Below are 24,327 nucleotides of genomic sequence, written 5' to 3'. Positions count from 1 at the left end.
TGAAGATGTTGTATTCCTATTAATTACATTTTAAAGTACAGAGAAACTCCTGCAAGTATCCAGAGCATATTCTTGACTTCTTTGCACCCAGCTAAGTTTTTACAAACAGTAGACTCCTTAAGCTGCATATGACTGTCTCAGGCTTTAGTCTAAATAGACTTTAATTGTGATTAGGTAAATATTCAGATTTCATTGTGATAACCTTATGCTGTTGTCTGCTGAGATTTAAGGATTTGGAGCCATTGCAAATGACATGTGTCAATTTAAGCAATGCAGACTGCATGCTAACAGACACTTGGCTAAAGAATGAACGGAGCCTCAACCTGTATTATCTTTTCAAATAAAAAACACATGGAGACTCGTGGGCCATTCCACTGATGAAAGGAATTGAGGAATTTCTGTTCTGAATAAAAATAAACCAATTTTCTTTGCTTATATCATTAGGCAGGTCTGGTCTATGTAAGTGTAGGGTTGGGCTCTTTTATTTGTGTTTCTTTAAGCAAAAACCACAGATACGATTTTGTTACTAGAGTAATTTTTCGACAATATAGTGACTTTTATTCCCAAATAGACTGTGCAGATAGGGAGTTATTCTGGAATCATTTATTTTTCAACTTCTATTCTGGTCAGTTTGTCAGTACAGACAAGTTCTTACAGTGCCACCAAGGCAAGCGGACCCGGGCCGATAGGATTCACACTGAAAACTTACTACTGCCTCTGAACTTATAGCCCAGGAATTGACATTTATAAAAACGGCAAACAACGTTCATGTTTCCATCATATTAAGGATGCTACATTAAACCATACTGCTTTGACTATCCAAACTCCCTGCTGCTCTGACCATAGATGCTGTTCTTCACTTTTTTCCTAATCAGTCGCGTAATGCTGCTGTGAGTAGCTGATGTGTGTCACCCCAATGGCATCTACATTTTAGGAGCGAGTGAAGTGATCACTCTCGTTTATTTTTATATGTACACATGTATAAAATACAAACTTCTTCCTTATCCCTCAAGGATAGTGTAGATGCTTAATTGGTTTGCAGCCTTGATTTTCTGCTCCAAAAGCAAAGGGCAGAGTTGACAGTGGCTGAGCTGGCAGGAGCTTCCTGCCCCCAGGATATCAGTAGCGGCAGCAGCTGCATTCCTGGCAAGGTCTGGCAGCTGTAATGCCCACCAGTGAACTAAACAAGAAACTCAGGGTACCTGGCTTGGCTTCACTGTACCTCTTCTTTGGGTCCCTGCTTTGATCTCACCCCCATGATCTTGACCGTGCCTGTCAGATCTGCAAGCAGCTTAAGGAGGTACATATGCCTCTCCCACTACCACGGGACATATACGGGTATGGGCCAACAGACTGGGACATACTTCAGCCTAGTCAAGCAAGACTGATGTGAACTGGCAAAGGGGAACTGAGTCCATGGGAGTTAGGCAGATTTAAAGCAGCTGAGGTTCTGGTGAGAGATGTTTTTAAGTGACTGACATTTACAAGTTTTTTAATGATCTTTTCAGAATCTGCAAACCTCAAATATGCAGCTACACATGTTTTTGTTAAATATTAGGGGCCTTGGCTTAATTAGGTGCAACTCTATTGAGTTCAGTGGAACTACACCCAGTTCATCCATCCCTCAATTTAACTTTTGGAGTCCAAAACATCATCTTGAACACATTACTTATATTACTAACTGCTTCGTATTATGCCTTTTTTATGGCAGCATGCAAATGTCTCTGCTGACCTACACTCTCAAGCCCTGAACAGTTTTGCCTGTTGCAGTATCAGAGTGAACAGAGAAAAGTGTATCATTAAATTTGAAGGCTTAAAATCAGGTTTTTAGCATAATTAAGCTATTTTTTGAAATTGCAGTACTTACTCCTAATTTTCTTCTGCCATTTCATCTCATTGTACAGATCCTCTGTCTGTTGGAAAAAGTCGTTGACTTTGCTTCCTTGTTCATCTCTCTCTGTTGTGTTGAACACCCGACTTTTGGATTCCCGAGTGAGGAATTCACAAATATTGGGTACAGGGAAGACTATTTGTTCCATTGTTCTATCGTGGCGAACAATCTGTAAATAAAATGCACATTTCTTTCAGGATCAGTGACTTTCCAACCATTTTGTGATATTATTTCTTTTTCAGAGTTCCCCTTTTATTTATAAATTAATGCATAAATTATTTGAACTTTACAATGAAGTTGAACCAATCAATCCGAAAACAAAGTAAAACTGCTTTTCTATCTTCAAAAGCCTGCCTGAACATAAGGTGGCAAGTGTAAGTCTCAAGCAAAACCTAGTTCCAAACTTTCCCCAAATCTAAAAAATGTTCTACTTCAGAATGCTGTGATTTTGCAATAAATTGAAACAAATTTAACCCAGTAAACAGGGCAGAAGTTCAGGGGCCTTCTGCTTGGATTACAAAATTATTTTCTCACCTTGAGTCTATTTCCATGGTGAGATAAGTTGTGAAGGTGAACATGCAAAAATAGCTCCTTGTTACTCAGACAGCACCCATATCTTGTCAGTCTTTATATGCTTACTTGGCAAAATCCAAGGTTTTGCATTGTTTGTATTTCAGGGCCTACCAAGTTATCATCAAGTGAGCTAGATTTTATTCCACCTCACTACACTGTCACCAGACTTGCTTCCCCGTTCTGATCATGGACTCTGCATTATTAATAATAGAGGAATGGGTAGAAACTCATCTTGACTCTTAGACCCATGTCTCTTTACAGCCACCAATGAAAAAGAACCCACTATTTGACTTCCAAATCAAACAAATGAGATACTCTAATATAGCAGATCCATATCTGAAATGCCAAAGAGGCCTAGGACTGCCTTCAGTGGCCAGCAAACAACCGTTTGATGTAGCAGCAATGCTGGGTTCAGTTTCATTTTTCCAGTCACGGTCCTGCATTCAAGAATTCTCCTTTCTCTCTGTTAGTTCATATTTATTATGTGAACACACGAAATACCCACCTGCCTTCAGCCATTTTTAAGAGTAACGTATTCAAGCACATTTGCATTAGAGATGAAGGATAATTATGCTTGTGTCAACCCATGGGCACGTGCAGTACAGGCTATTTTGAAGTGTCCTAAGTAAATAGATTTATCTCAGGCCAGCAGTTGTGCAATGGGACTATGTGGCCGGCAGCTAACCTGGTTGGGTGGGTGAAGGAAGTTGATGGAACATCTTCAATTCCATCAGGGACTCAAATGAAGAGGTAGGCTGCATGTGCTGCTCTACAGAATGATATTTTAAAAGCCTCCCTGAGAATAGAGACCTCCTTATCTGCTCAAGGGACAGGCCATGAGGTTTTAGGAGATTTCAGAAACTACACCAGGAAGAAGCTATTGGTCACATAAAAGCAGACCACAGTGCTTGTTTAAAGCCTAAATATACAACCTACCCAGATAACTTGGCTGATAATTGCTAAGAGATACCTGAGGCGCAACCAAAGCATTAAAATATGTTAAGAGGAGCACTGAGCTGTCCTCTGGACACCCACAGCCATGGAGCTTCCATCTATCCTGTGGTGGATAGATGCCTGACCAGTATCAGGCAAAAAGAATGGTGGGAAACAGAAGAACCCAGCCGCAGCCTGTCTCGATGGCAGCCAGGATGATACAGACTTGAGGCGCTTGTGTTAGACTGCTCCCTATGCATACAAGGTCAGGCCCAACACTGATGGAGCCTGTGAGCCCACTGAAGGTAAAATTATTGGCTCAAATTCAGGCTGGGCCTGTGTGCAACCATACTGTGCAATTTTCATACTTGGCCAATTTTGGACTTAATACAGCATTTCCAAGAGAGAGCCAGATGCCTCTTCTTCCTGCAGTCCCTCACAACAGCTGCCTTTGTACCATAGAAATTCTTCTCCTTACTAAGGACTAGAGATACTACAGTGCCTAACTCCTACCTCAATATCTATAATCCAACGAAATCTGTAAGAGCACAGGAACTGATATAAAAGCTAAGAATCTAAATACCTCTGTGGATCTTGATCTAAATTCAATCCATGGCAGGGGTAAAGTTTCACATAGATAACAGAACTGATGAACCAGACCAAGCCTTGGTCTTTTAAACAAAAGCCATACTGACTGTCTACACCACTTCAAAACCTCTTTGTACTGCAGCCAGGCTTTTAATTTCATCAGTTAACATCACTGGCTTTGAAACTCATGGTTATTTATTTGAGTGATGTACCATACAAGATTATTCTTGACTTCATGACACAGCTACTATCCACAGTCATTACTTCCCTAACAAAACATGTTTGGTAACACACAGGAAAGCTACTGTAAAATGATTATTTGGAGCCACTTTTAACATAGGGGCATTCCTTTTTCTCCCATAGCCGAAAGCATATTGTTCAACCTTCTCCTCATAAATAATCTGCACCATTTGAATAAGCTTTGCTGTTCAGAAGCTTAAGAAGAGGTGATACACCATGCACAAGATGCAAACTTGTCTCACATTTAATCTTCTAGTGAGTAATTTTTTACCTCTATCTGTGCTGTATGATTGGCATAATACCTCAAGGCTTCATCTCCTTCATCTGGATCTGACCCTGGCTTCAGCATCTGTTGCAATGTTTTATTGTGACGAGCCAACTAGAAAAAGAAAAAAAAAAATCTGATTTATGTCCCGCTGCTGTATTTTCAGCTTTATCATCTCCACTTAACTAACACAAATCCTCTTCTCCCCCACCCCGATATACTTACATGCTCAACCCAGTGGGGCTCTTTCCACAGATAACAACAAAAATGTAATTACTTGAGAACAATAGAAATAATTTAGTCTTAAAAAGTCAGCAGCAAGTCTTCAGCTGAGATTTATGAAAGGCAGCTTAGCCTGCAGCCTAGACAGTTTTTGGAGGGCTTTTGACAAATGCCAAAAAATTAGACTGAATGCTTCTTTTCACTTAAGTTTAGACATAAAATTTGCATACCTCTGACTAGGTAATTACATTTACAATTAATTTTTTTCTGCGATTTAAAATGGCTAAACTGTGTTGTAGGTTGGTATATCAAGGCTGCCAGGATAACACCCATAACTATTTCAGAGGCAGCTGGACGGTAGAGGCGGGCAAATACATTCTTAACTGTAGAGTTTATACACATAGCACATACGTACACACACAGAGACACACAAATATGCATCTCCTACAAACCTTTACAATTTATATACTTTACATGATTCATAAAATACATCTTTTCTTGTTGAACAGTAAATATTTTAAATGTTTGATAGCTGCACGAAGTTTAAAACTGAGAATGTTGGCAAATGCATTCATGATGTCCCTTATGTCAGTGAGAAAAAAGACTTAATTACAAGAAATGTGGAAACACTACGGAAAATGCAATTTTGCCTACATCATTGTGAGTGGCTTTCATCCCGAAACTCTGAGGTGTTTCACCTCTTTTAAAGTGGGGGAAACTGAGGCAGGAAAGGAAATGTCCTCTTGCAGGCATGATCCAGGTGTCAATCACTACACCAACCTTACCACAACGGACTAGGCACAGACATCAGAAACAAGGCAGACACAGCTCTCAAAATGAGCACAGGAACTAAGCCACCACAGGTGGATTAGGATTGTACTACATGAAATAACACAGTAAGAATTATAAAATAATTGCAAATCTACAAAAAGAGTGTCAGGGATCAAGTCTAAAAGTAACAATGAATCTAAACAGATATTGTAATAATCTAGCCAGAAAATGATCTCACTCATTTATTTGCATGTCTTACCATCCCCTTTTTATCTATGAATGGCACGGTAAAGATACGTATAAAATTTACTCTATTCATTGAAGTTCCCTAGAATCTACTGATCAAAGTAAATTTTCTTCTGGATCTTGATACAAATGTATTAATTAAAGATGAATAATAAGTGGAATATCCAAAAGCAAGAGAACACCAGAAAGGAATATTCAGGAAGAATAAGTGTACTTCCTACAACCTCCTTGTGGTGAGAAGTCTGCTTTGCCCTGACAGGAGAGCCCTGAGCCAATGTGGAAGAACATCAGCCTTTTATAAAAGGGTCATGAGCAGATATTCAGGGAGACATGCAAAAAATCACATGAGGGTCAACTGCAAAGCAATATCTTTTCCATCTATAGTAGATTGAATAGTTACTTCTTTACTCTATCTAGCAAATGCATGGATAGTCTCATTACACATATTAATATCTTATGCAATTTCCATTTATTTTTAATACGAAAAAGGTTCTTTAAGACTACCTGACTAGCTCTTCCCCTTCACACAAGCCATATAACCCAAACCAGTCAGTAGTCTTTGCAGTATGCCCACAACATCCGCTTAGCAGGACAACCTGAATTCATTTTCTAGAGGTCATTTGCATCCCCCTCAACACATACTCTAGCATCATGGAGAAACAAGATGATCTTGTGGAAACAAGGTAGCTACTGTTTAAAACTTCCCTTTAAATGGTATTACTACTTTCGCCTTTCAGCTTTATTGAATGTCCCTCTGCTTCTGTACTTACAAAAGGGCAAGTAAGAGCACCCAATTCACCTTCTCTGTATCATTCATCATTCTGTACACTACTGTCACGTCCTCTCTTATTTGTCTCTTCTTTAAATTAAAACAATCGCTATCTTTCCCATCCCTCCTCAAACAGAAGAGACTCTGTGACTCAATTATTTTCCTTGTCCATCTCCAAATGTCCTTTACTTTAGCCATATCTCTCCTTTAAGATATGGAGAAAAGAACTGACTAGACAGAATGCAATCACACCCTGCTTGGAGTGATGAATTAGCATAACTAGAAGCAAATACATTCCCCTTTTTAAATCTTCTGTAATACAGAGGAACTTTGCCTGTATCTTGATCCTTTTTTTCTCCAATGTCAACCATTAAGATTTTGAGTTTTCAAATAAATGACAAGTCAAGGATAGTTCTTCTCATATGAGAATTATGCCAGTTTGGAGAAACTGACACGTATAGATTCAGAAATTTTCATTAATACCACAAAAAACTTGCTATAAACATACTTGAATTTGTATACAGAATAGGAAATGCCATTTTTAAACCATATGAAAACTCAAGGTATTGCTTCCTGATATGCTTCTAACCATCTGTAACTTTTACTGTAAAAGTATCTCTTGATAAATATCAGTAACAGAAGTTCCCTTGCCACATGAACTAGAAGGGAAAACCATCTCAGCCCTCTTGTGCTGTAATGGGACTGACTAGCACAGTGTGTTAACAGACTGCTGGTAATTTCAGACAGTGCTGATGCAGTGCATATTTCACTATCAGGTTTCATGTGAACAGCAGCCATGTACTTTAAAACAGTGTGTATTCAGTGATCTTCATTATACTTTATTAGACTGTGCTTTCAGGCAGTGACTGTCTTGTGCTGATGTGCGTACAGAACCTAGCACCACACAGCTGGGGCTTCCCGACACTAGCACTAGTCAATCTGAAGAACAGGCCAGGATCTTCTGTGCTAGCACCACAGATGCCAGCAAAGACACAGCAGAAACAACCAGGGACTGCTGACCAAGCTGGAGGAACTACGGCAGAATTCAGAAGGCAAACTTACCTAAAGGTGTCAGCAATTGTGCTAGGCAAAAGCGCTTGTAACTTCATTTCTTTCTGCTTCCCCATCTCTCTATATCCACTTACCTTCTGTAGTCTAGACCTTCAGACAGTAACCTCAAGGGCAAAGGGTCTATCTATTTTCTGCTTGTATTGCAGTTCCTATGTGGAATGGATTCCTCTACATTGCCACAATAATAAGCACTGCTAATTCTGTATTGTCACAGCTACGATGATGACAGAACAGTGTGGACAGCAATCTGCGAAAGCTCAGATCTGAAGCAGAGGTCCACAGTAAGACACCAAACAGCTTTAGAAATGCTATGTTATTTGGCAACTACAGTGTTTTCTGAAGCTCTGCTTTCATGATCCTTCCTTCGCCCTGTAATGAGCTCAAAGGCCCACACGGGCAAAGGGGACTGTGTCAACAGACTCCTTGATCAGCACAGAGCTTTTTGTGAGATCAAAGACATAGCAATGAAAAGAACAATGTAGTGACAAACTGTGAACCTAAAATATGGAAAGCTTATCCAAGCTGATAATACACCCTAGGTGACAGTCTGTGACTGGCATGTAAAGGCCATGCAAGCTCTGAATGACATTTTTTCATATTTAACTCCCATGATGTAGTTAAGTGTTATTTCTGAAGTGCTGCACAAATCTTCTGGGGCAGCTGAAGGACAAGACACTAGAGGGGCATGGACAATAGCAACTACAGTGAAAAGAACAGCCCCATTTTTTTTGCAAAGCAAAGCTCAAGAATACACAGCAAGCATAACTGATACAAAAAATAACCATTGCTAGAGCCTGAATTTACAAAGCACACCCCCCCCACCAAATCACCTCTAAGGAGAAAACTCTCTCAGACAGTCATTCACTCACCCATCAACCATACCAGTGACAATATTTTAAATGTCAACACTGTATTTTACTACTCATCAAGCCACGTAGGGACGAGGAAACAATAGCATACAATGGAACAGTGATTTCCAAAGAGGGGACATGTAGGGCAATAGCTATATGAATAAAGATCATATGGCTTTCAGTCAGTTCCCAAGGAAGGACTGTTGTTCATCGTGAAAGACTTCTACTTCAGAAATTTAGAAAACACTGTAATAAAGCATCAGCACAAAACGTGAAAGATTGAGGACAGACCAAGAACGCTGAAGACATTAATAAAGAAACAGTAGAGATAAATGACAGAATTACAAGTAATACTCAGTCTAAACTCCTCGCACAACATGATTATAAAATCAGATCTGCTGGTCATCTGGGATTCCATATATGATGAGCAGCACAGAAAACAACAGCAGACCCATCTTTTGCAATTAACAATATACAGACTTTCTGCAGGCTTTTTGTTTTCAAGTCAAGATTTCCTTGAACAAAAATGCAGTTATTTAAATGTTCTCAAAGAAAAAGTGATTTTAAAGCTGTGAACGTACATGTCATCAGCCTGTCAATAACTCATTGACTTGGGATACTAGATTGGTTTTCCAAAATATGTATGTACATATATGTATGCATGTGGAAGAATTGCTGGGAAAAGAGGAAGTAATTCTCCACTTTTCATTAACTCGGTAAAACACAGACCCCTTCCAAGAACATTTTTACAAGAACATGTGAGTCCCTGGTTATTACTTGTGAACTGCAAGGGTCTCCTCTGTAGCCCAGTCCTCACTGGAGGCGTGAGGTCTTACCCAGTACGCAGACAAGATGGTTATCTAAACTCCTGCCAATTTCACTAGGCTTTGCTTCAGGCCCAAAAAAGGACAAGAGTCCCAGAAATATGAGGTAGAAACAGCAGGCTGAAGACTCCCAAATTCTGTGATATCTATTTCACTCTCTAGCATTTTGAGACTGCCAAACCTGGGGGGTAAAGGTGACTTTTTATGACTAGAACAGTATAAAGGGGTCTAAATGGGTGAGCCTTAGTGCCCTCTAAGGGTTTTCATGAAAGAGTCAGTTCACTGGCAAAATGTCAAACATCTTAAACTGATTTGCTAGAAAAGGCCTACGGAGCATTACTATAAGCTCTTGGAAACTGGCTGAAAAGTACAAATAAAGACACTTATAGTTGCTGTGCCATGAAACACTTTATGTTTTAAGTATTACTATTAAGAAGTATTACAAACATCTAAAAAATAGAAACAAAATTATTTTAAAAATTGTTATCTTTATCACCAATTCTCTTGAGTTTCTTCTCACAGTTGCAAGGCAGCAGTAAGGCTGTTATCTAACGGGGGAGACACCTGGCACACAGGCACACCTGACAGGGGAAGGGAACTGGGTTAGGCAGCAGATGGGAGTGTGCCGGGGACTGGGACTCATTTTGGGGAAGGAGCTGAATGTGTGGTGTGCTTGCAAGCTATAGCACTGCACAGTGCCCTCTCTGCCCTTACCCCATGCCCCAGCTCACTAGCCAACCCTCTGATGTGCCAGTCAGCCCTGTCTAACATGTCAGGGCAGAGAGAGGCCAGTACACAGTCCTGGAAGTTCATGAACTACAGGTCTTAGGGAAAGTGAGGCAAGAGCTGTTTGTACAGAACTGATGTCCAATGGATGATATCTGATAGATCAGCTGTAAATTATCTTCATCTCTACCCTGTCAGTAACCAGACGTACTGTAGCACGGGTGTCCAGCCCAAAGGCCAGTGGTCCCTTACCAGGGAGAAATGAGACAAAATGCAACTTGCAGCAACAGCAGAATAACTGCAACTGTTCAGATTAGTTTCACCTTGCTGTGCAAACAGACTCATGCAGCTGGGGCTTATTTACAGCCGCAATCTCTTCCTCTTTTTTCCCCATCAGTCCCTTGGCTCCTGGAGCCAGGCAGTGTGAGATCTGGCACCACCAAACCCCCTCACAAGGGGAAACTCCAGCCATCTCACTGAATGCTTCATTTTCTGCTTAGAGAGCAAGAAAGGATAAAAAGTGTTGCCTGGGGACTGACAAGAAAAACCCCAAGGACCAAGAAACAACAGCAAAGAGAACGTCAAGGGAGTAGCAAACAGGACGGTGAGCCACAGACAAGGACGGGAGACAGAAAATGAGATCCTCTTCCTTGACATGCCAAGACCCTACCACACGCCAGCTCCCTGCCCAGGGCAAATGAGAACACTCCTATTCCATCAGTAAACAAGGAGAGAGAGAAAGCAAGGAAAAAGGAAATCTCATCTTAACCATAACTGAGCAGAAATTTTTATTCCAACTGGCTGTACTAACAGTAATAACAACTTCTCAACTTCCCACGTTCCAATCAAAACTGAATGGTGCTTTCTGCAATACACAGGGCAACTTCCTTTCCAGAAGTCATTACAGTTTTATAGAGCGGCACCTTTGCACTCTACCACAAAGCAATCTGTTAACAAACATTAGGAACAGCAGGGATGGAGCAATGGGAGACTCTCAAATCAAGTATTCATTGATTTCATTTAGATGATTATACTGTACAGAGCAACCAAAAGGGTTTAGAGTTAATCTTCCCCTGATGGCTTGTGGTACATGAGCAGGGCTCTGGGTGGTCCAGAAGCTTTGGATTCTGTTGCTGGGTCTTCCATGGCCTTGTGTAACCTCTGAGACACCACCTCTCCTCCCCAGCCTCTACATGGTGTGCACTACGAACTGTGGATAATAGTGATCTACCTCACTGGGAAGGGAGAAATAAAACACCTCAATGTTATCACATAAGAGAAAACAGTTAAGTAATCTCTATCACTATTATATTTGTAGCCCCCATAGTAATTTTATTGCTATTTTTGCTGTGGTTTTGCTGTTCTTTCATCCCTGATGAAAGCCAGCAGAAGACAAAATTACTTGCTAATATTTCAATGAGCTTTACTTCCATTTGTCTTCTTTGTAATTTCTTTCCAGGCAAAGCTTACTTATAAAAAAAATAAAGTGTATTTGTGGGGAAAGTACAGGTCAGATAAAACGTGTTGCAACAAAACAAAATTAATTTGACGGGGGTGGGTGTGAAACATCTCTGCAGGCTACTTGTAAACAGTCATGGGCAGCTGTGCCTACATAAGCCAAACCGGCTCAATGCATACATTGGTCACATCTGGTTTTTGGTGTACACTGACCATACTGAACATAGGATGTGCACAGCAGTACCAAACCAGAGTGTTCCAACAGGATGCCACAACTGCACTTGTAGACTGCCTCCTATCATTACTGTAATCAAAATTTTGGAGAGTACAGGATGGAAGGACATAAGGAGATGATGGAAGTGTCAGACATGATTATGGGAAGATAACAAGAAAGTTCAATGGAAAAGGAAGAAAAAGAGAACAGAGTTAGTGCAACTAGTCTTCAGAGCATAACAAGGAAGAAGATCCCAGCCACATGCAAATTCTGTGAAAGGCAGATAAAACACTGTGCCCAAAATAAGACCTTACTGGCATGCTCACCAGCATTGTACAGACCCAGTCTGAGAAAGACCAAAACCAGCAACAGACCAGCAAGCATATGGATCCCAAATCCACATAGCAAGAGAACTGTTCACATCTCAAAGCCACCAGCACTTTATATACATAAAAAAATATATGCATAATCCTGAGATAAAAGAGCTGTGAATGGCATACCCCTTTCAGGGGTATCCTTTTACTATCAAGCACTTTACTTTCTAGGTTTCTCTTATTCGGAACAGTGATTCTCTGCAAAATTGCTCTCTACTGCTGTCTAATATGTGGCTTCTAAAGAAAAGGAAGGTTAGCACAAACAAAAGGAGGAACTGATTATGACTCTTATTTTGGGGGCAGTGTGGTGAGGGGAACCACATTTTTAAGTGTTTAAGTGTGGACATATTTCCTTCTGTAAGCCATAAGACTAGAAGATGTTGACTGGCAGTCAACCTCCCTTCCTCTGGCACCCAGAAGGGGTTCATCCTCTTCTCCAGGGTCTACTCAAACTACAGGGAAACCATATCAGTCTCTGACCTGAAGTGTAAGACTTGCATCACTGGCTACCTCCTCACATCCTCCCACCCTTAAGTCTCATCTCACATATTTGCAGTATAGTGCCATGGTGTCTTTTGCACACTGTGACCCCTTAAGCTGGATGCAGTTCACCAACACAATCTATGATACAACCACCAGCTCTGCTACATGCAGGTATGGCTTGGAAGAAAGCCATTGTACATACACTGCACTTGCAGAGGCTGGGATAAGCCATCTACCAATCTTCAGTGAAGCACATTAAGGACGCTGAAGTCCTCAGTTGCAACTTGGTATCACGGCTCAGCCTCAATGATTCAAGCACTTGAGTACGTTATAGCAGTAGCAAAGTAAAAAGTCTGTTCAGAGCCAATCCTGTCAGCATCCCACCTCTTCAAATACCTCTTCAGGTATTTCCGCAACACACAGAAGACCGTAACTTGGTCATTCAGGGTCAAAAACATACGAGACTAAAGTAGCAAGTAAACTGCCGAAGCTGCAATCTATCAAATTCATGAAAGACATGCATTTCCTAATGTGGGGTACAAAATAGGGCAGTTATGAAGTGGAGATGGATGGGAACTGAGAGATGTCTCCCTTCAAATAATTACAGTGGTGAGATTTTCTAGCTTTTTCAATCATGCTGTTGAATGTTTGTCTCACCCTCTAATTAGCAGAGCAAAACATCTTTTAAAAAATAACTTAGGGGCATAAGAACAGAGAGAAGAGAAAGTGAAAAGGTGAGTTGCTCTTCCCAACTCTATTATGGCTACTGTCCTCAGGAGAGCACTTTCACATGGCACCTGTGAAGTAACGGTTCCTGGTGGGACAGCAAAAGGGTAAAAATTTCATCTCTCTCCTCATCAGACCTTCACAAATAATGCTGTTTTACCCAAACAACAAGCAGCTAAATGGTGCTTTGCAGACAGACTCATAGAAAGAAAAGGTTGGAAACACCAAATTCATTTAAGGCTACCACAGATCATCATTCATAAAAGAAATTCTGAAAGTCCTTGCCCATACGTAACAGCAGAGAAACCATTTCTTTAACCCCAGGTTGATTAGATGCTTTTCCGTGTGCAGGTCTGAAGGTGTTTTACTCCTGTAAAACTACTGGTGATTGTAAGAAACTGATCACCTCACTTTTGGTGTAGAAAAGCAAAATCAGCTGCTAAAACTAAATTTCACAGCTGGACACTTTTAATCAGTAACTCTTAAAGCTGCCTCAGAAAAAGTGCAAAGTGGACCTAATTTTCAGTTTTCTGAGCTGTGTTCAATAAGTGAAATAAAGAGGATGACAACTGAGGTAGCTCTGCCTGTTCGTAGATTACAAATTCAGATCTTGTCTATTCTGGAAAACTCTATGATGACTGACATACCTAATTAAATTATGACATCAGAGGAGATGAGAGTTAAAATTGAGCAACTCTGAGGAACAGACATATTTTGACATTCTGATTAATGCTCTTTATTATTGTTAACCTGTAATTACTTCAATGACGACTGAACAATTGAGAGAGATAAAAAAGTACGTCTTTGTTAAAGAAGACGTCCCCCTCTGTTTTTAATTAAGGTGTAGAATTTCACAGTGCAGATATCTGAGGCCCATTAGAACTTCAGTGATAATATTAAGTAAGACCAGACTTCACTTTCATGATATTTCCAAGGTTACCCTCACTTCCCCTCAAAACAAACAAAGCAAGTTCCTCCTAGCTTAGAGTAAAATGTTTTAGTTGTGCTTTAGATATAAGCAAAAGAGCACACCAGTTCATTTGAAGGTCACCTCTAATGCAAAACCTCTGCCTCCAGAGCAAGCCTTCACCTACAGTAGACTATTACAATTCAGCACTTCACGTAATTCAGCTTTCTTAATCAGAGGAGTTTGCTGTTATCTGAATGAAGTAAGTAGCTACATTACATATATCTGTGAGCAGACAGTACGTATACACTGCAGTTGGGGGCAACTGAAAGTACAGTCTACTTTGAAGAGTGACTTTGTAAAGATGGCACTGTGTGGTTCCACATTTATTGTCTCTCAATGGCTTCTGGATTGAGTTTATTCAGTTTACAAGTAAAATGATTTTCAATTTTATTTAACACTCCTCCATGCAATTTCATTCTAAAAGCTTTAAGTCAAGCCGTCCTCTTTTTCACCCATATATCATAACTTTTAATGAAGACTGTGCGTGCCAAATGCAAGTGGAGAGCTCTAGGGTAAGAGTACGGCTTGAGGGCAACAGGTCAAGTTCTCTGCTAGTATAAATCAGTATTGCTTGCCTACTTTCAGTGGAGGCATTCCCATGTAGACCAGCTGAGGATATGGCTAAATGATGATCTATTCCTAAAGCTAAGTAACTGCCCTGCTGGTGATACAGAACCAAAGGAGAACTAAAGTAATTCTCCCCAGCCCCTGCTGCTTCAGACAGCAATAAAAAGGTAGTATGTTTATAACTAATACAGGACTGCAAATAAAGCCTGAACAGAGAATGTCTTAAACAGTATGTCATTGCCGCACAGCCAATTTTCAGAGTAAAACCACAGACTAATGTGAAGATTTCACAATGCAGACATTTGACAAAGAAAGGATATTCCTTCTGGTGTAACGTTTGGGCCCCGACACCAATACAACATTATTTCCCAATGACAAAAAAATCTTGTAAACCACAAAACACAAGGACACGGGATTACAGAAGTTAAAGATAGAAGAAGAAACCCACAAAGCAGAAATATTAAGGCCACCTGTGCACTAGTGGAATGCACAGTCACCACAGCCAAACAGGATATACCCCTCATTCATATTACATATAATAAAACACACACATATGTATAATAGACACTTGATCCTACTCTGGAGAAGTAGAACCAGAACAATGGAAATAAGCTAAAACCTTTGTGGCCAGCCTGCAGTAAAGAGCTCTAGCCTGATCCTTGCAGCTATTAGCAGCCTAAGTCAACAGGACACCAGCGGGAAAACAGAGGTCCCCATGTAGGTCCCTATCAAAGTCACAACAGGATTCTGAAGTTAATGCTTCCAAGGAGAAGGGGAGAAAAAGAAAACCCTGAAGAACAAGTTGCCAAGGTTTTAACCCAAGACCTAACAACGAAGCACAAGTTGCCAAGGTTTTAACCTGAGACCTAACAGCAGCCACAGACATTTGTTTAATCTTTCAGGTGCTCATTAGTGTCAAGCCCCTGTGGCAGTCTCCATACTGTCTCTCTATACTGTAGCTGGCTGAAGGTAGTTATATACCATCCTAATGAGCCGCAAGGAGGGTGATGTGCGTCATTGGCTTCTGTTTCAATCTTGGCAATCTAAGTGTAAAAGCCTTGCAACAGCTTCTGATTCTGCTGACATTTAATTAGCTGGTGTCATTTTGATGCCATAGCCTGTCTCATCAGGATGATAACTACAAAACAACATGTGGAACATAAAAGTTCTATGAGAAGTTTCAGGTCTGGCAGCCAAGGATACGAGTCCCCTGACAGTAACAGTTCCTGGGACCGGTCCCCATTAGCCCTTTGTTTTGGCACTGCTATCAGCAAGAGCTTCTCTGTTTAGGAGAGAGAAACAACAACAACAAAAAAAATCCCAAAAATGCAAACCTCAGCAAAGCCTTGCGAAAAATCATATTCTTTACCTCGAAAATTCTACCTGTCCTGCAGAAAGGAACGTGCTTATTCCACAAACTCACAGCTATTCATCCTGAAAGACCGTTTTACCCTAAAAGATAGATTTGATCATCTTCTGGTGTCAAAAGGTAGTCCTGTTTATTTAAGTACATGTAGTATCTTTCTCCATTTGCCATCAGGTGCTTGGGAGGACAATCTCCAACACCATGTGCCAATGGCTGCTTGCTCACATCAGCTGCAAAATTTGAAAATGGTCATTGCTATACGAAACGTGAGTGATCTATATTTTTACTGAATATAACCAGTGATTCTGGTAAAGTACATCCATTTACACCAGACAAGCTCAGACCTTTTTTTATTTGGGTCTTTTTTCCAAAATCCTAATCTCATACACTAAAGACACCATTTTTTTAGTGTACCAGTCAGACAAGTATAAAAATTCAAATGAACCATGCCATTTTGTTCATGGAACAGAATCAGCTCAAAATCTTTGTCTGTAGAACCTAGGCACAACATAATGTGTTCTAAAAACAAGACACTTATGGGACTAATGGGTTACAGTTTCATTTTTGAGCAAAGCAGGTACCTGAGGGAGGATGGGCAGAAACAGGTCAGCAAGCTTAAAAATTCACTGAAGCAGTGTGGTCCCCAGACCTCAGCTCTTCTGGAGGATCCTTGCTGCAGCTGAAAGCTGCTTCCCAACTGGATGAGGATAAGCCTATCTTTTAGTGCAAAATGCTCTGGGAACTAGCAGCTCCCACAAGGACGGGGAGATCTCTTTTAGGCAAATGTTACGGGCCAGTAACAGTAACACCACCATCAAGGGTGAAGGTGTTCTTGCAAGACTTTTCCACTTGGCTTCTGCGCATCTCTTTTCCATGGTGTAACCACGATGTTATCATTTCAGCCGGTTAATGCCCACTGCGGACTGCTGGCGGTTTTAACTGGTTTCACCTGTTCTCCATCCTAAATATCTTTCCAGGTGTTTCTTTGCTGTGTTGTATAGAAGGTGCTTGTCAATGCACAGTCTTAAGTAATTAATTTTTGCCTTCACCATATACACTTCTTTTTAAACAGGCAAATTTCACACCAAATTTACCCCTGACCACAGTCACACTTACTTTTGCAGAATACTGTTTTGTCGGCTTGACACAATCCAGCCAGTTCAGAAGGCTTTGGATTCTCATACCATAGGAAATGTTACATGCAGTGATCCTATCTCACATTTGGAGGCATACATTCCCAGTGTTACTTCTTGTGTTCCCCATACATTAAACCATGGAAAATCTAATCCCATAATTTTAAGCAAGGTCTTACCCTGGAATCCTTTGTCCTGACTTGAATTGTATGTGGGTCAAGATGAATGGATGGGTACGAGAATTCACATTTACTTTATAGTATATGTTTCAATAAATGTATTTCATTTTATGCATGCACATACAAACACTAGGGAAAAGGAGGCCCAAGGTCTAAGTTTATCTGTCTAAATGTTAAAAAAAAAGCTAAGTGAAGGAAAGCCAGCAGCTGCTCCAAGCTACAACACCAAAAATAATTACCCACAAAAAAACTTAAGCCTTACAATACCTCCCTCACACACATGCACACACTTATCTCCATTTTCTTATGAAAGCTCTTCTAGCCTTAACAATCCATAATACTAGCAGCACAGGAAAGTTTATCTGAAAAATATATGTTAGCATGATCACTTTAAAAGACTCCTGGAGTACTAATGTGGTCAGTGATTATGCACTTCTCAACTGTACTACCCGATAAATGCCAATTCTCCTCATTAGTAAAGTAGCTGGGATCGAGTGAGCATAGGAGTAAATCCAATGCAGCAGTTAAAGCAAAGCACTAGGGATCAAACAAGCTGTATTTGCTTCCAATGACAGCTAATGACTTGCTGTCTACATCTGCTTCTGGCTTGGTGTCTTTACCTGTAACACCGGGTAATACCACCTACTTTAAGAGAGGGAGAAACAAAATTAAAAGCTTTTCTTAATTGTTCCAAAATCCTATAAAAAGTAAGATTAATTCTTTAAATATTTCTGAAACAACTATTATTATTGTCTTTTACTTGTTCTGCTGTAGTACATAGGCGTCCCAGAACCACACAGTTCTAGGCACAGCATTGATTGGAAAATAAAGCTGGTCCTAGCCCTTGCTGTACTCAAACCTGATGAAAGATACAGAATGACATGCTAAACGGAAACCCGCAGAAACAAAAGACTTTGTGCTTCTTAGAGTTTTAAGTATTCGGATAGCTGTTTTTTAAAACCGACTTCAGCTGCTCCTTAGTGAATGTATCATATCCAATCTCATTCTTAAACCAGTCCTAGTTCAAATGTCAAAACCAGTAACTTTTAAAAAATAGCCCATAGTGCACCACTACTCCCACTCTATAAATCCATATCAATTGTTACCATTTTAGTTGCCTATTTAGCAAATGTTCTTCATGTGCCTACACTAATATGCAACATACTGCATGAAGTAAACATGGCAATAAGACCAAGTTGATAAATAGATCTTGATTCTGCTACTAATATATTTAATATATTAACAAATATATAAGGCTGGATGACTTATTTTGCTCAGCCCATTTAAAATTAGCACCAGAGAGGAAGGAGTATGACTTACTCGTGATGTCCAATTGCTACAGTACACTTAGTATTACTTGCAGCAAGAACCTTAAAATTCACAGCAAATTCTGCCTCTTTTTTCTTGGTTTATTTTAAGAACTTATCAATGGAAGAACACTTCCAAATGTGTTAGTCTATCAGAAGATAGTCTGGATCAAATTCATGTTTGTTTATGCTGTATACCTGCATTGATATCAAGCAGTGTTTATTTCTTCTAACCTTATGGGGTGGAGGAAATGACGTTTCATTAAGCCTTGGTGCCACCAGGAAATTATATAAATATTTTTCATGCTCTGTTGGGATTTAAACAAATTTTTAGCTTAATCTCATAAAAACCTCTTCTGTTTACTTGGAGGTTAGAAAGATATTGTGGAATTCTAAGACCTACGCTCCCTCTCCGGCAAGGCATTTAAGCATATGCTTAAAATCGAGCATTTGAGTAAACATTTTGCTTGTCTGAGAGCCTCAGAACACACATCGTGAAAGGGGTGACATGCTAGGTCAGTACCTCTACACTCCTGCAACAGCTTTGGGAACCGGATGGAGGAAGTCACAAGGCATTGAAAATTTGAAAATTTTGCTACAGTATTACAACTTGCTTCCCTACTCCCTACCCACTCACATCCTTCTAGATCAAGGACATGTCTACACAGCTGTACAGGCAGATGAAAGTGCATTTTTCCCATGCTGCAAGCTGACTAGAAGCTATGTAGTTATTTCACATTTTTCTGAGCATCATGAATAAAGCCCCCGCTGAAAGGTACAGCATATTAGCTTGGGCTTCATGCTTGATTTTGACAGCTTGCATCTAGCTGAAACACACAAAGAAACACTCCGAAGTATTTTCTTTTAACAGAAGCACATATATACATGCATGCAAACTATAGGAGCCTGTGGTTATAACCAGTGCTTTATTTTACTTCCTAGTAAATGTAAAGAGGTCATGAACCTCACAGAAATGCTACTAACTCTAAGAAAGATTTTTTTAGTTTACAGACTACTGAAATATTTTGTTATAACTAACAGGTAGCAAGCTCAAGCAGTCACCTGAAAAAACAGTGGATTTCTTTAGCCTTTTTATAATCTTTTTTTTTTGGGTAGCTATTTAAAACTTGATTCTCTCACACCAATGCTTCTGCATATAAGAGGTGAGTAAGTATTAAACTTTATTGTGCTACTATGTCAAAGCTTTTGTAATCTCTACAGAGACATCACACCAAGATGAAGTCTCTTTGTGGACACCCTTACTAACTTTGCAAAAAAATGTGTAGCCTGCTTTAACAGGATCTTTTAAAAGGACAGCAATAAAAATACCACACCAATTTCTTTTGACTGAGGCTGGAGAAGAAGGGATGTAAGAGCTGATGGAACGATCCATAACATACCACTGCCATTCACCCGAGACTACAGTAAGAATTAGCAATATCAGGTTCAAAGTTTGGCTCTGAGCATGACATTTGAACAAAACAAAGAAAACAGGATCTTCTCCATGGATTTTCAAGAGAATTGTGAATGCTCTCTATCTCGCAATAATAGGCTTATTTTTCCAGAATGTGACCTCAAGCACCAGTTTGTGTCACTCCTCCATAAGCAGCTGTAGAAGAGCTATGTCTGGAAGGAGGCCCTACCCCAAAGCCAGGTTGCAGAGTAGGGGTACAGCTCAGGGTAGTTCCTCATGGATAAGTCAGTTCTGCTTTCTCTTAGTGGTGCTCCCTTCTCCCCTCTGCTCATAATACATCGAATAGGAAAAGTGAGGAGCAGCAGCATCCAGACAGCCTGGAGTCAGTGCAGGGGAAGCAGCACAGCTATGGCACGTGGCAGGCTGGAGGAGGATGAAGAAATAAAGGGAAGAAAAGAGGGGACAGAGAAACATGTGAAAGAGATGTGATAACTGTCATGACGTGGCATATTTAACAGTCAGTGTCTTATCATCATGTCCCAGGCTGCTGTGCCCACACACCTCTGTGTGGGGAGAGATGTCTGGGTGTGCACATGTACTTGCATACGCATACCTGAGTATGCATTTGGGGTAGGGGTTGGGAGGCTGTAAAGGAGATTTAGTAACAGAAATCTCAGCCTTGCTTGTGACATATTTATAACTTTCTATGCACTGTGGGTCAAACATTTACAAGAATGCCTTTTGCTTCTGGTAAAATCAACCACAGGAAGGGCAAGGAAGGATGTAGTGGTGGCAAAATGCAGAACCCACCATCGCCCTGAAAAGTGCAACGACAAAAACTGAAAGTCTGAGCTCCCCAAAATAAACTGTCTGTGTTTGAGGGCTGTAACAGCAAAAAGAGGAACTCTTGGTCTTTATTCTGCTGTTACAGAGGGACCAAAAAGTTGTAACTACAGCGAGTGGTCGCAAGCAAGTGTCAGGAAAGTGACTGAAGAGCCACACTGGTTGTAGAAAAAAATAAGTCAGATGAACTGTAAAACTGTAAGGAGCACAACAAAGAAATATTGTGTAAATCAGGTCAGCTAAGCCGAGCGAAAGGGCCAGCCACCAAAAAGCCACTTCAACATAGTAAAGCGTAAAGAGGGTGTTTGGAGAGTGGAGCCAGCAAAGGAACCCAGCAACAATGGCCTTATGGAGGAGGGACCACGCTTGTATCCTGCCCATCCCAGGATGAGTGAAAGGGCAGCCATGGAAAGAGTTTGGGGTCAAAGATCAGTAGTTGCGTGCCAAGAATCATAGCTTTTCATTAGCGGAGGAGAAAGAAAGGCCCCAGATTGCCTGCCCTTCCATTGTTTTGTTTTGATATGGGGCTTGACATGGGTGCAAAGCTATTGTAAGCAGACACATGTACTGTGTCACAGAAATGCAAGAAGAGGTTTTTTTTGTAAAAAGATGGATATTTTTGTAGCATACACAGCCAGTCATGCCATTTAATTCTACAGAACAGGAAGGAGCTTAGTAAATTGCTGTAAAAATATCCAGCCTTATGCAACCATAATGCAGCCAACTACAGATCAGGCATTTGGAATAGCTGTGAGGTGGCATCATGAACCTCCCCAGCACCCTGAATATGTATCCAGCGACAGAGCTTAATCTACACCTCAGCTAGCTAGTGTACCCTTGGTAGTGACCTTGTTTTGTAAAATGACCCCGGCAGTCACTTCATATACAGGTTTAGGCCTATATTCTACCCCCAAAATTTATTCTCCATTGTCACAAACCCTGTTAAGTCACTTAATACAAACTCTAGGCAGAAGACATAACATACCAACATTTCAATTTGGCAGGCATTTAAATTTTCATTAGAAGTATTCATACAAGGAGTAAACAGTCATACAAGGTAAGAAGCTACAGATGTTTTTTAAAAATTCTATCATCTTAGATGGGTGTCTTACGTACAGTCCTAAATACAGCACGGGAGTAGAACATGGTCAACAAGAACATAATAACAAGACTTAGTTATTTGAATGTGCTGCAAGCACGCAAGCATAACTCAGTAACTGGTTTTGCATTCCTTGCTTGAAAGAAACATTGCATAATACTAGTGTAACTACAGATTGCTTTCTTCTCTTTTTCCATTGAGTATTCAATTCCGAGCAACACTTAATAAGCATAATGAACGTAGAACACCCTCTATCCCCATCTGTTTATTGTTTCTTACTTAGTAAAAACATTTTTTAAAAATTTGACCCTTAAATGAAATACCAAATGCTATCATTTATGATATAATCAAGAAATATGAGGTCTTTATATTTTAAATTAAAAAAATAATCTTTTCAATACTCTTAACATAATTGAAAGATAAACTATTTTTGATACCAACTGTTCTGAAGAATTAATAACTTTCAGTGTACATTCTACCTTTACCAGTAAAGAAGCAAAAGTGATCGGAAAAAGCTTGAGGGCACTACAACATAATTCGAAATGAGAAAACAGTAAAAAGGCCCAATTATTCTTATTGGCTAACTAATATATCTAAAATAATAGGAATCTTCTCAATTCAAGGTCGCTTGGTATCACAAGTGAAGCTACTATTTCAAATACAGCAATAATGATAAGGTGATTTATGATTCGGTTGATATAAATGAGCTGTTAATGTTAGAAGAAGACAAAGCTAAGTGGACTTTATCTGCTTTGCTCTACATTGGTATTTCACAGCAATAGAGCCTACCATATCCCACAGTGCCTACTCATACAGTGAGACTGCTTGCTTGTCCTGCTTTCAGCAACTTTCCAGATAAAGTCATGTTGCACACAAACATGAGCCAGAAATCACAAGAGTGAAAGCTCCCCTTTTTGATCAGGCAGGTTTTGTGTGGAGTTTAACCATGTAATGCTTTTGTAGAAGGGAAGTAGTCACATAACAAATAAGACATACCTGATGTGCCAAAATATAGATATTATGGCCAACATCTTTTGGGGAGATGCCATCATCTCCATTCTCCTCCTCATGGTCACATTCAAGGCCTTGGTTATATGCATTCTTCATCACATCCACCTGTAACATAAACCCCAACAAGGAGAGATGAAATAACTGTCATTCTTGGGGAAAAAGCACCAAACACTGTGTTTGAACACACTCGCTTTGTTCAGCTTGTCTGGATGGGTGCCCTACAGTCCTGCAAGAAGAACAAGCAGTCTGAGGAACACTTTCTGAATAAAGACAAGCTTGAAGTATTTATGAAGCTCCAAACTGCTACATTTCTCATCACCAAAACTTCTGCAACTGTGAGAAAGGAACAGGGATGCTGAGCCTTTCTGAACAGGTATTTTCACAAATGCTTTTATGGACAGATCTACAGATACCACAGGTAGAGTCTTGTGGTACTTAGAGTGCAGCCACAATCTCTCTCTGGCTAGAGCTGGCTGCAACATCACTCAGCGTTCTCCACATGGTTTAACAGAAGAAAACCCACTAAACCAAAAGTAAAAGGAAGATACAGATCTGGGCAGGGTGCTGTGGTAATTCCAAAATATTCAAAGCCTCTTACAGGACCAATGCAGGGGAAATCCTACATTCCCCACACTGGGCCTGAACCTGCAGTTGTACCCTAGGGCCGGCCTCATCATGCTGACACGCCACCATGATGATGAGTCCCCAAACCAGCAGGCCACTGGGCTCTGGCCAAGTGCACACAGATCTCCCCACAAGACAGGTTTTTCAGTCACTGCTGTTGTGTGGCCTACTGGATTGGAAACAATTTGTCCAGATTTACAATCTATTTAAAATGCCTAGAGACCTACACAAGTATCATGGTTGTTCCAAAATACAGCAACAACTGTTTGTAACTCTTTCTGTTTGCTCATGAGACATATATATAAAACATACAACATACATACATATATATATAGTATGCCTACATACACACTTCTGTTAGCACTGTTTCACAAACTGTACAAGCTTAATTTCCCAGCCCCTGACAAAGTGTACTTGAAGACAGTCTACCAGAGTATGATAATTTAGTTAGGAAACAATTACAGAAAAGTGCTTGGAACAGGATAAAAATAATGAAGTCGTAAAGACTGAAATCATGCATGCTTGATCCTTTTAAAGTACTTTTTGTGAATTAGTACTATCCTGATACATTGTGTCACTATATGCTGCC

At 40.2% G+C, this 24,327-nt stretch overlaps 1 protein-coding gene across 3 annotated transcripts in view; it reads right to left on the bottom strand.

Annotated features, from left to right (window-relative positions):
- Positions 1 to 24,327, bottom strand: part of ITPR2 (inositol 1,4,5-trisphosphate receptor type 2) — a 269,515-nt gene that overhangs the window by 42,378 nt on the left and 202,810 nt on the right. For all 3 annotated transcript variants that reach the window (XM_075113616.1, XM_075113625.1, XM_075113634.1), the window contains 3 exons: positions 23,100 to 23,219; positions 4,497 to 4,604; positions 1,868 to 2,060 (listed from right to left, as the gene is read on the bottom strand). In XM_075113616.1, the coding sequence (XP_074969717.1) occupies positions 1,868 to 2,060; positions 4,497 to 4,604; positions 23,100 to 23,219 (421 nt within the window). The remainder of the gene's footprint in view (positions 1 to 1,867; positions 2,061 to 4,496; positions 4,605 to 23,099; positions 23,220 to 24,327) is intronic.

This window comes from Phalacrocorax aristotelis, chromosome 1, assembly GCF_949628215.1.
Source record: "Phalacrocorax aristotelis chromosome 1, bGulAri2.1, whole genome shotgun sequence".
Lineage (NCBI taxonomy): Eukaryota > Metazoa > Chordata > Aves > Suliformes > Phalacrocoracidae > Phalacrocorax > Phalacrocorax aristotelis.
Note: the sequence above shows the minus strand (reverse complement) of the source record. Positions and strands in the feature narration are given on the sequence as shown.